At 34.6% G+C, this 13,542-nt stretch overlaps 1 protein-coding gene across 2 annotated transcripts in view; it reads left to right on the forward strand.

The window, feature by feature from the left end:
- SLIT2 (slit guidance ligand 2) overlaps positions 1 to 13,542 on the forward strand; it is a 380,303-nt gene that overhangs the window by 310,172 nt on the left and 56,589 nt on the right. For both annotated transcript variants that reach the window (XM_061192132.1, XM_061192133.1), the window contains 4 exons: positions 2,061 to 2,132; positions 2,614 to 2,685; positions 4,517 to 4,588; positions 7,325 to 7,488. In XM_061192132.1, coding sequence (XP_061048115.1) covers positions 2,061 to 2,132; positions 2,614 to 2,685; positions 4,517 to 4,588; positions 7,325 to 7,488 — 380 coding nt within the window. The remainder of the gene's footprint in view (positions 1 to 2,060; positions 2,133 to 2,613; positions 2,686 to 4,516; positions 4,589 to 7,324; positions 7,489 to 13,542) is intronic.

Below are 13,542 nucleotides of genomic sequence, written 5' to 3' on the forward strand. Positions count from 1 at the left end.
AGCATCTCTCTTTCATTAATGTATGTAAACAATTTTTTACAATCTTTAAGTTGTAAATACAAGATTATATTTAAACATACAAACATTTCATTTCAATCTAGTTATGCACACTATATTTTTAAAAAGATATAATCTTACTATATATAATGTCACACTTAGAGTAGCCTTGTTGGTAATTGATAAAACTTGTCACAAAACAAAAAAATCAGCAACGATAGTGGATATAAAGGGAAATACCTTATTTTTACATCTATCTGATTTTAGAGTAAATATGCTGTCTTATATTTCTGGTGTTCCTAGAAAAAAGGGGGTTTGTTCCTAATTAGTGAATTCTAGAAACCTGTGTAGCAGAAAATGTTATGTTTCTCATTGTGAACTTTACCCTAAGCACGTGGAGGCTGTTGATCCTTTTCAGCTTTCCTTAAATGTATGTGAATACCAAACACTTTGTAGGAAGTGTATAGAACTGCTTAAATGACAAATGATTAAATTAAGCAAAAAGAACATCTTCTGAGATATCTTGTTCTGCCTCTAGTTATTTATTTAATAGCAGCAAGAACTGATTACATACATTTGTTCTGTTAAATAAACCATTAAATTGTTGCATTTTCCAAAGGGTCACTTCAGCAGAATTGGGTCATTTGTGAGACAGCATGTGATTATTTAAAACCAGTTTAGAAATGAAAAATGAGAATTTATAGATCCAGAAATGGTTTTACCAGTGACTCATTATACAACTCTAGGCAAGTAACTTCTGCTAGTATCGATGTATTTATTTATTTTTTAAAATTTAGCCATAGTACTTCAGCAACTAAGAAGATGGATTATAAAGCTCCTATAACATTCCTACCATTTTCACAATTTCATTGGTCCATTTTACTGATACTTTGGTATTTTAATAAGGGAATGTGGATAATCTTCAGCAGCTTTTCTGAACCTTGCATTTCTTCATATATTTTGCTTCAGAAAAATATAGTGAACATAAATACACACAGAGACATAGATGAACATAAATTATGACCCATAATCTTCCATTTATTCATGAATCTTCCTTTAGTCATATATTTGGCATTTTGCTTTAGATAAAAATTAGTGAATATTCACTAATATGTGTATCACATTGTCATATATATGTGAGTGAATGTATGTATATATTTACTGATTTTTTTCTAAAGCAAAATGTAAAACATATATAATATGTCATTATATATATGTTATTATATATTAAAATACATTATACATTACAGTATTATATTTATAATATGTATTATATGTCATTATATTATATATATCATGTGTATATTATATATAATAAAAATAAGATCAAGTTCACTGAATATAAATTACAACCTGTAGCACAGATTACACTTATAAATACCCATTTAGCATTGATAAAAAATCCACATCTCTCTCATTTACTTATCATTTATTAAACAGACATTTACTAAGGACCATCTAGGTGCCAGTGACTTTGCCACAGGCAAAGTTTTTAATTATGGTGTTGTTTTTAATGATGGCATTGTAATGTAACTAAATGAGGGATTCTTTCAGTTATCCAGTTTGAATATTTGTATGTGACAGTGAAGATAAAGTATGTGTAACTGATGGAACTTTCAAGAACAAAGGTTTATTTCTCACCTATCAAATGTGTCTGCTGTGAATGGCCTCCACTGTCTTTGCCCTGGGATCAGGCAATGGGTACGGCCTCTCTGTGGAACATCAGGAGCCTTGCAGAGGTGGGAGCAAAGGGATATGAGAAGAGTGAGCTTGCTCTAAAGCTTCTGCTCTGAAGTGAAACCAGCGCTGGTGCCCACACTTCACTGGCCAAAGCAAGGCACATGGGCACTTCTAATTTCAGCAGGCTTGGGCATGAATAATTATGAATAACATTACAGTCTACCCCAGAGGATTACCCAATGTTTTGTTATTTTCAGATAAAAGCTGAGTCCTAACAATGCTGCTATAACTGTGAGCAAGAAGAACCTTTTCTTTCTAAGAATCACTAATATGTCAATTTCTATGGTAACAGTAGACTCCATTTCTTTCTTTTTCTCTTTTAGAGACTTAAGTAACAACCGAATAAGCACCCTTTCTAATCAGAGCTTCAGCAACATGACCCAGCTCCTCACCTTGTGAGTAGCAAGTATGGTACTAAGTTAATTCCTTAATTCACTGGACATTCCTGGTAAACAAGACAGGGTTTCTGCCCTCAAGGAATGTTAATACTGTTGGGAGAAACAGACAAATAAAAACCTCAGTCAACAAATACAGATAGTATAAAAAGTGTTGGGTTCTATAAAAGAAACAGAATAATTTGCATTTGTGGCAGGTTTGGGAGAGATCCTTAGACAGACTTTCAGAGGAAGTCACCTTAGGAAGGACATGGTTGTTGCAACAGCAACAGCAGTGGTAGGAAGCATTCTAGACTGTATTTTAGAAATAAATATGTTGTATTGACGAAACAGCACAAAGATTGAAAGGATATTATGTGTCAATATTCTCAATTTATAAGATGCTAAAGTAACCCTTTTCTTAACTGCTTTATTTTAAAAAATGACATTTGGCCATTTGGGGATACTTGAGTAAAACAAATTGGCTTACGTGTGCTTTCAGAATTCTTAGTTACAACCGTTTGAGATGCATTCCTCCTCGAACCTTCGATGGATTGAAGTCTCTTCGATTACTGTAAGCATCTTATGTTTAACAAAATACTTCTTTTCTCAGGCATCTGGATTTTGGGTTGTCTCTTTAATGATTTAGCTGCTTTGTTTATTTTGGGGTATTTGGGGTTATGTAAATTCGGATTTACTACAGATTTGGAAATGGGAAAATTCTATCTTACAGTATCAATTCTCAACATCTTTTACTTGGACAACATAATTTTCTCTTTTGTAACATGTTGTTGCTGGGGTGACTTATTTGATAATATATGATATTAAGATGTAGTTTTATATAGATCTAACTAATTTTGGAAGAAATATAGGAAATTTTAATTTCATTAAAAGTTATATAATACAACACAACATATTTTTACTACACAAAATTTATCTTAAAGTACATGAAATAAAATGTGGTCCTCAATCCCAATCCTCTCCCCAGAATTGACAGTTAAACAGTTCAATGTTCTCTTCTGGTCCTTTTTTATATTTGTTTTTATGTATTGATATATGTATGCCTACAGCTGTATAACTTAAAAACCATAAATAGGGTTTTTCCTAGTCTGTCATTGACTATTTTTATTTAACAATATGCTTTAGACTTTAGACTTTCCATTCCATCATATATAATATTCCTCAAGAGGAATTCCATAGAATGGAGGGACCATAGAATGAAGGGACCATAACTTATTTAAGCATCCTCATCTTTACTATCATTTGGTTTGATTCCAAATTTTCATTATTCTATACAGTGCTGGAAAGAACATCCTATACATCCATCTTACTGTGAAGCATATTAGGAGAATACCAAAAGTAGTCATCTTGTTGTCCCCCAAACAATTTACAAATTTATTTTCCACCAATGCTATTTTAACAGAGTACCTATTTCAAAGCACTCTTGTAAATATTGAATTTTATTAATCCTTTCATCTTTGTCATATGACAGACGGAATATTATTTTCCATTCCTCTTTTAATTTGCAATTGCAATTACTAGAACATTTGAGTATATTTTGTTTATTGAGCATTTGTATTTCTTATTCTATGAGCCTGATTGTATCAATTCCCATTTTCTATGGTTACTTTGTCTTTTCCTTATTAACATACCTGCCTTTATGCACTTGACTCTTAAGTTTGCAGGTCTTTTTACAAAGGAATTAATCCTTATAGTTTACATATGTTGCAGATATTTCCCATTCTGTTTTTTATATGTAATCTTTTTTTTTAATTGAAATATAGTTGATTTACAATGTTGTGTTAGTTTCTGGTTGCAGCAAAGTGATTTGGTTATATATGTGTGTGCGTGTACATATATATATATATATATATATATATATGTACACGCACACACATATATACATATATGTATATATTCTTTTTCAGACTCTTTTCCCTTATAGTTTATTACAAGATATTGAATATAGTTCCCTGTGCTATGCAGTAGGACCTTATTGTTTTGTAATCTTTTATATTATGGATATATTTTACATTGTCAAAAATTTATCACTTTTTTCCATTATGATTTCTGAGTTTTAGAATATAGTGCTTTAAAAAGCCTTCCGTATCCCGTATTTATAAAAAGGAGCTCATCTATATTTTATTTTAATACACTTTCAGTTTTATTTTTACATTTAACTCTTCGATCTAGAATTTACTTTATGCATATGATGTGAAGAAGGAACTAACTTTTTGCTTCCCCAAATAGATACCCAGTTGTGTAAAGACTATTTATTGAATACACCATCTTTTCTACACTAATTTTAAAAGCTTGTTATAAACTAAAGTCTCATATATGCGTGAGGATTTTTCTGAACTCCCTGAAATAATAGGACATTTAATTTTGCTTTTTCTTGCTTTTAGTTCTTTACATGGAAATGACATTTCGGTTGTGCCTGAAGGTGCTTTCAACGATCTTTCTGCATTATCACACCTGTGAGTATCTAGTTCCTAAATGTGGGTTTAGGGTCAAACTCTCCCTGGCAAGTGAGTTTGGAAGAAATGGTCCTCTGCCACCATTTTTATTGTCACATCATAAAATGTGATTGGTTCCATCTTTAAAGAAGATGTAAAGATTTTCAATCTAGATATGGTGCCTTCTACAAAATAGCCTTAATTTATCCTTTTGGCCCTAACTCCCCATTAGTTGAGCTCTGCTTTCAAAAATGTCTCTTCTTACAAACATGGCTCCCCAACTTCCTAGCCTATGCCTTTTCTTTAATGTTCTCTGATTCTAAATATCAGCTCCCCTTCAATTCAGTCTGCCCAAACCCTGCTTTTCCAAGTCATATCCCAAATTTCACCTCCTCCAGGAAGCCTATCCTGATTTGCTCAAACTGGATTCATTTATTTAGCAAATATTACTCAGCACTGACTATGGCACCATGCAGAAATAAATTAGACAAAGTTTAAGACATTATGGTGTGGGAGAGGGAAACAGCCAAATCCTCATATTGGCTGAAATTTTTTTCCTTTGCATTCTCTCTCATAGCAGGCTGTTTGTACCTCCATATTTCTTGGAAGTACAATAAAACAATTTAATAATGAGGTCCAAAGCACACAACTGGGTTAAATTCCATTGTTCCATTATTTTTAGCTGTAGTGTTAAGACCTTGGCAACTTGGAAGGAAGTTCAGAGAACAGCCCTAGAATCCAAAGCCTTCTTAGGTCAGGCTGAGTTTGGCATCACTTGGTGACAGTTATCTGCTTCAGCTTAAATATCAATATCAGTTGGCCCTTGGTTCTCCAGAAGAGGTTACTTGCCATATTTTTTCTTGGATTTGCCCTCCTCTTCAAAGCCTACCAAACCCCAAGAAGATAAGAAGTTTAGAAAATTGAGAGAAGGGGATGGGCAGAGAATAGGAGCCAGTAGTCAATCATGCTACATCTGAATTTCCCTTATAGGGGCTGTGTGATCACTGTAGGTTTTTGTCAATGGGACTGCTGCTGTCAATATCCCTTCCATTACATTAAACTACTAGGTCCCTGGAGGCAAGACCTCCATTTTTTCATGTGTGAGCCCCTGCTCCGACCTCAAAGTTGACATCAGGGCCACTTCTCTACAAACTCCATGGAAGTCACTTGCCTGAGATCCCATGTAAATGAGACCCGTGGCTCAGGGGTGCAGGACTGTGGCACTGCGGCAGGGAATGCTGCCTAGAGAAGGAAGTGGCTGTTCAGCTAGTGTTAGGGTGATGAATCAGAAAAGGCTACGTGGGAAAGGTGCTGCTTGAGCTAAGTAGGACTGTCCTTTATGTGACCCTCCTCCCCAACAGGGAGAGCAATTTGAATCTTCTTTGTCATGCATCCTATTTGTCATGTATTTCATTTTATGCAATTGTCTTTTACTCCCCAGACCAGAGAGAGCTATGCTTCACATTTTTTACTGTTTCTCCTGGCATAGTAAGGACTTAGCAAATGTCAGTAGAGATGAGATCAAATGACTCAAAAACATCATTTCCCTCATTTTTAATTTAAAAGAAAGGTTTGAATCTGACATACATATGAGCATAACATTTACTTCACTCCAATTCTTGGCTAGAGTTTGGCATTAAAACAGCTGCAATATAAAGTATTATGGTTTTGTAAGTATATTTTGAAAGTCTCTTCATAAAAGAATAATTTTGCTTAGACTATATACCTAGAAACATTACTAATCTGAAGTTAATTATAAATCAGAATTAATCAGTTTTTAAATGCTACTTTATGCACACACTACTTGTGCCCAAGCTTGGCAAATTTGTGAATCCATTGGTTAATGTCTCTGGCCTCAGTTTTTTAATCTGTAAAATGGGTTGTTAATAATGTTGATCTCATGGAGTTTCTATTTAGGATAAAATGAGGTAATTCATATAAATGGCTTAGCACAATTCCTGTATATCATAATGATACAATAAATAGCTAGCATTTATAATCAAGCATTATCTTGATTACTTTTCCTATCACTACAACTGCTTATGTGAGTAGGAACCAAAGTTCTGAAATGAAAAACTTTAAAGGGACAGACGTCCAATGGAGTTCCAAATCAGCTCTGGGGAACTAGCTTTATGCGTCTTTATTATTTTATGCCCTTCCTTATCTTCTTGCGTTTTACTGGTCCTTTACCCTGAAACATCCTTTCCAACCTTTTCCACATACTTGAATCTAAATATCTAAAAGCTCAGACTTCTTAAACCACCAGTCTCCCAGAAGAGTTATCTTGTAAATTCTTCTGCTATACCACTTCTAATGAAAATTACTTGTATGTATGAGTTTATGTTAATCTCCTTGGCAGAAGGAGTTTTTTGGGGTTAAAAATAATGCATTATTCATATTTGGGTCCCCAGAACCTGGCATAATGATTGGGTTCTAAGTAAATCATTGGTCAATGAAGGAAGTGTTAATGTGCATTTGGGGTGTGCTTGCACCTAGTATAAACCTGTCTGCAAATACAAGGAGACTTTGTAAAGCCAGGTAAGTGTTAACACTGGTGACAACTCACTAAACCGCAGTTGCACATAATTCAGGAAAATGGGGAATCCCCAATGCCTCCATTTTCTTCTAAATTTTTATCAATAAATCTATAGGGATTTTCTACTGAACATCACCATAAATTATGGTCCCTTAGGAAATAATAATGGTGCTTCCATACTTGTGTGTGTGTGTGTGTGCTTTTGTTGTGTTGTTTTACAGAGCAATTGGCGCCAACCCTCTTTACTGTGATTGTAACATGCAGTGGTTATCCGACTGGGTAAAGTCGGAATACAAAGAACCAGGAATTGCTCGCTGTGCTGGCCCTGGAGAAATGGCAGATAAACTATTACTCACAACTCCCTCCAAAAAATTTACATGTCAAGGTATGGTTCTTAACCAGTTGTACTTCTGTAAATAAAACTTCCCCGTATTAATTTAAAAGAAAAAAGAAAACCATGGGCTCCTAGATTTCATGGGTATAGCTGAAAAACTCCAATAAATAATTACTGTTTCTTCCCATACTTGGAGAAGACAGAGCAGTTACATGAGGAGCCCAAGGAAAGAATTTATTTTCAAATAAATCACAGAAATAATCCATTGGAAATGACTAAGTTTTCTTTAAAATGTATGGAGAAATGAAGAGTACACAATTTCTGGAAATTCCTCTCATAGCCTCTCACAAGTGAAATATTTTGCTTTTGCTTTGTCTGAATGTGTACCCTGCTCCTAGGGCTGCCAGGGCCCTGTGGCTTCCTGATTCCAGGTAAGGAGAAATGAGCCCTCCCCAGTGTTCAGGCCAGACCTTCCGACTCACCTCCTGTGCTTCACTCTCCCTATGTTGATGGTGCTGTTTCTTGCTTGTTTGGATCCTTTTCTTTTCCCTTTGTTTTATGTACTTGTGAATTCTATACAGTGGCTTAGTAACAAATATTTTCTTCTCTTATTACAAAAGTAATCTATGCCCAACATAGAAAATCTAAAGAATAGGAAAATGTAAACAATAAGAAACTAAAGATCTAACTCTAACAATTAAGGACAATACCAAAAGATAATCACTATTAAACTTGTTTTGTATATCTTTCCACTTTTTCTAGTCAAATATATGGATTTAAGTTTCTTACCAAAAATAGGGTAGAAGGTTACTATAATCCTTAATTTTTGATGTTTCAAGAGGGCCACTTTTAATTCTTAGACGGAGGAGAGAAATTCTTAAAAATTCTAAATGTGTAAGCAGCAAATGCTTATTAAACTTGTTTTATGGGTAAAACTAAACCTTGGGTATTGTGGAGCATAGAGGAATTTGCAAACCTACCTGAAAAGATAAGCTTTCAACACTTGATCAAGTAGGTGGGAAAACATATCTAAGTAGGTAATAGTGTGCAGTGAATCACAGAATGAAGACCAGCCCGGTTTCACCTGGGCTAAATCCCAGCTTCAATTTTCAATAGCTATGTAGCTTTAGTTTACTACCTTAACCAGCCTGTTGTTCAGATTCCTCGTCTGTAGGCAGAGGTGATGATAATACATACCAGAAAGGGTTTTTTAAGATTAGATGAGATATTATAAGTGAAATCTTAAGAAAAGAAAATGTCGTTTTCACAGAAACAGAGAATAGAATGGTAGTCTCCAGGGGCCGGGAGAGAGGGAAAATGGGGAGATGTTGGTGAAAGGGTACAAACTTTCAGTTATAAGGACACTAAGTTCTGAGGATCTAATGCACAGCATGGTGACAATAGTTAATAATATGGTATTGGATACTTAAAAGTTTCTGAGAGTAAATCTTAAGCATTCTCCCCACACACACACGAAAGTTAACTGTGTGAGGTGATGGATGTATATTACCTTGCTCTTGTTAATCACTACACAGTGTATATGTATATCAAATCATCAGGTTATACATTTTAAGTACATACAATTATATTTGTCAAATATTTTTCAATAAAGTTGGGGGAAAAGGATTCATTTATTTCATATATATAAAACATGCTTACTGCCTTATACACAATAAGCTCTCAGTATAGGTTAGCTGCCATTTTTATTATTAGAACATTTCAAAACACCAGCAAAAATATGATACGGGACGGCATGCCATGTTCTGTTGGTGAAAGAAGGAATTTTCAAAAACTGTATTCCCTCCTCCAAACATTGTTAAGTGGTCATCTGATGTTTTTTCATAGTTGTAAATGGTTACAGGAGATGTAATTCACAGTGCATTGTAAATATTGGTATCTTAAAACAACACTCTTCCATTATTCTTTTAAATGTATTTGGCGGAATCTAAATATCACAGCCAATTTTAAAAGAAACAAAAACAAGATCCTCATATTTTGTGTTGCTCTTTTTCCTCAAACTTCAATTTTTCTCCTTGAATTTCTATTTCCAGTACCTCAGAGAACTGTATCATTCTTCACGACCAAAAATGTGTATATAATTTGAATATTTAAAATTTCCTACCACTAAAGATCTATGAGTTTTAAAATTTTTATTAGAATTAATTGTTGTCAATAATGCTTAATGCAACACTGATTGCGACAGCATAATTATTTATCAATATGCTAATATTTATATTCAAAATTGAAATTAAAATTTTATTGGAAATGCCTCTCCGGGATTATGTGCATTGATTGCAAGAGGCTTTGCAAATAACCAGTGTTTTAAATTATTCTTTTGTAACCTCAGATGCTTCCTTGGGGCAGTGCCCCATGGTAAATTTCTGGTGGGCTGAGAAGTATATCATTTTTTTGTAAGGTGGAGATGATTGTCAAAGGGGAGATAGGGGAGGAGAAACCGGCACAAAAGCTTACTTGTAGGCATACTATTGGGCAGATTGATTCTAGAAAGAGTATATAGACAAGTTGAGCAACTGCAGACTGATTCTGTTACACTCTCTGTACCCAGGGATACTCACACTCCGCTTTGAAAAATGCTGGTGTTTATCTTCAATTCTTAAAGCTTAGAGTTCCGTGAAGATATTTCTTTTTTTTTTTAATTTTTTTTAAATTAATTAATTAATTAGTTTATTTTGGGCTGTGTTGGGTCTTCATTGCTGCGCGCGGGCTTTTCTCTATTTGTGGCGAGCGGGGGCTACTCTTAGGTGTGGTGCGTGGGCTTCTCACTGCAGTGGCTTCTCTTGTTGTGGAGCACGGGCTCTAGGTGCGCAGGCTTCAGTAGTTGTGGCACGTGGGCTCAGTAGTTGTGGCTCGCGGGCTCTAGAGCACAGGCTCAGTAGTTGTGGCACACGGGCTTAGTTGCTCTGCGACACGTGGGATCTTCCCAGACCAGGGCTCGAACCCGTGTCCCCTGCATTGGCAGGCAGATTCTCAACCACTGCGCCACCAGGGAAGCCCAATAAATGTTTTTTGAATAAGTGAAATAAGGAACGAATAGAATTCGTCCCTCAGAGAATGGAGGTTTAATAAAAGAAACTAATAAATCAGTCATGAAATATAATTTGGCATTTGGGATCTCCCGGGACCAGGCTTGAACCCGTGTCCCCTGCGTTAGCAGGTGGATTCTTAACCACTGTGCTACCAGGGACGTCCCCACATTAATTTGTTAAATGTTCCCAGAAGACCAGTGAATATAAACATACATACATACATGCATAAATGTCTGTTTAACTCAAGATTTGTCTAATTGATTTGACCTTTTCTTCATTAATAGTATCTTTTGTTCTTAGTATAGCATGAATGGAAATATGCTTTGGTCTGGATCAGTGTAGCCTGATAGACCGTTCTGCAGTGATAGAAATGTTCCATACCTGTGCTATCCAATATGGTAGCCACTAGCCACGTGTCGTTGTTGAAATGTAGCTAAGGCAACTGCGGAAATGATTTTTTAAATTGTATTTAAATTTAAACTTCAATAGTCATATGTAGCTGGTGGCTACCATATTGCATAGTGCTGTTGCTACAGGGTTCAGATGAAGCAATCCTGTCAGAGAGTGGCTGTGAAAGGTTTCTTACAAGAGTGTCTAAGCCAGTTGTTTGGATAAGCAGGCAAGTGTGAGGACTTGAGCTACAGGTGGGTGGAACTGCAGGAGCCCAGCTGTGATATAGGAAAATGCTGGAACTGTGACAGTTTATTTAATATTCACTGACTCATCAAATTAACAAATCACACATATTTCAAGGTACATCCTAAACTACATAGCAGACAGCATAGGTGTAGGCCAGTTGGCCTGAAGTGTAGACATTCAGAACTCAACAAATTTAGTGTAATTGCACTTAGCAAACTTCAAGATTTACTCAGTTCTTCTATAACAACATAATTTTAGAGAGATAGCAAACAATGAAACTCCTAATGTTCTTTGCCAGCATTTCTCGATATTTGTCAGAATATTGTGAACCACTCTCATATTCTTTGCTAGAAATATTTACTCATAATAAATGGATTGGTAAAGGCAAAGTATTCTAATCCATTCATTAAAATAATTAACTCTGGGAAATCTACTGAGTACTGTGGTTTTGAGTTTACATGCTTTATGAGCTTGAAAGCAGTAAAATTACACTTCTTTAAATATTTTATAATTTGAGTTTTTTATATTTTAATTTAACTTTTGTGCCAGTTTTAATGTGTTTTATTTATTTATGAAAATCATATAAGTACATACTCCTAATATTAAGGTTTGTAAATATGTAATTTCAAATTACAGCAGGAAGATGAATATTCTTTATTTGAAAACATGTTTATGTAGCTATATTTAAATATAACTTAAATATTTTCTCTGCTAGAAAAGACAATAATATTATTTTGATTAATTCTTTCAATACAATTTTTATCTTACATTTTTTCAGAGTATTTTCTTTGTAGTATAATCTCATAGTTTCAGTGCACAACAGAAATAAATGAACTGAATGAAATAGATTATCAGAGCATATTTAATTAATACCCAGATTAGGGCATTCTTGAATGGGAAGCAGATGGTCATGACTTGTTGTTATAACCCAGATGTCCTGTCTTCATCTTTTAAATATCAGATGATATTAGAATGCTCAAGCAGAAAATGAAGGGTTTTGCCCTCTCCAGGTTTTCATTGAAAATGTCAGCATGGAATGTAGAATATTGTTAATTTCTAATATTTCCTTTATTGCTCTTGGTTCCAGAAGCTACTAAATTGTTCACTTTTAATTTTACAGACATTTATTAAACACTTAAGTGTGCTAAGGAGTGAACAGTCTAAAGGAAACAAGTGGTATATTGCCTCTTTCATTCAACAAATATTATGTGAGTTCCTGTTATGCACCAGGCACAGCTCCAAGGTATTAAGAATACAATAATAAATAGGACAGAAAAACCCCTGCCTTTATGGAGCTTATATTCTACTGATAGATACATTTAAATGGACAATTGCAAAATGATATGGAAGTTTGGTGATAGAAATATATATACAATATTAATAATGTATATCCAAACCAAACAATTGTGGAATTGTAACCAATACCACCAGGTCCATCAGGGCATCAGGAGACTCTTATAGTGAGTCAAGTGGAACTGAGAATGGAGCACGAGTCAGGGAAAGCAGCCCCAGTGGTCGGGTGTCTGGTAGCCAGGAACCCAATGAAGAGGCAGGAGTATGGTGCACAACATACCTCATTAGTTATCTATAAAGATCAGCTAAGGGGTCGGGAAACCTGGGACCTTTTCATATCCCAGAATGATCAACATTCCACCACCACATGGTTGATCTCTTCTGCTATTTTTATAGGTGAAGAATCCTCTAGATTCTGGAATTTCTGGGAAAAATTCCACATCTCTCAGTAATAATATTGCAATATTGTCAGTTTTTTTTTTCCCAGTGAGATCAACATTTCCTTTTGGTGGGGGGGGGGGGTCTTGACAAGTTCAAGGTCTTTTGTTTTTTTTCCTCAAAATTATTAGTTAATATTGTCCTTAATCATTTAATTAAAGTATGAAGGTGATTTAATAATTTAACCTAAAGTAATGAAAAATTTACTAGTTACATCTGTTTTGAAATAGTATTTAAAACTTGGTCAAATCCTTTTTACATTTTCAGATTTAGTATCACTAGCACATAGTTATAAATTTGAAATAACCTTAGCTTTGGGGGATTATGATTTGCTCGCTGACTAAAGAAAATATTCAGGTTTCTACATAGTTATTTGCCAAAAGCACCATCTTTAAAAAACAAACAAGGGCTGTTTTTCATTATACTTTTTAAAAAACTTAAAACACTGGGAAATTTTTAACAGACATTTATTTTAATAGGTGATTAGAATCAATGATTTGTATTCCATTCTTAAATATACATCTATATCATCTCTGATACAATAATTCCATAAAGTAATTATTGCTCTTTTTCTTTTAAGTGTGCTTCAAGAAGTTTATTTACTGGCTTAAGATCATATGTATGTGTAGCAAATGGCCAAGCCAGGGAATCCCAGAGGTGTAATACCCATCTTTGTGTTTTTGTTTAA

This window comes from Eubalaena glacialis, chromosome 5 (assembly GCF_028564815.1).
Source record: "Eubalaena glacialis isolate mEubGla1 chromosome 5, mEubGla1.1.hap2.+ XY, whole genome shotgun sequence".
Lineage (NCBI taxonomy): Eukaryota > Metazoa > Chordata > Mammalia > Artiodactyla > Balaenidae > Eubalaena > Eubalaena glacialis.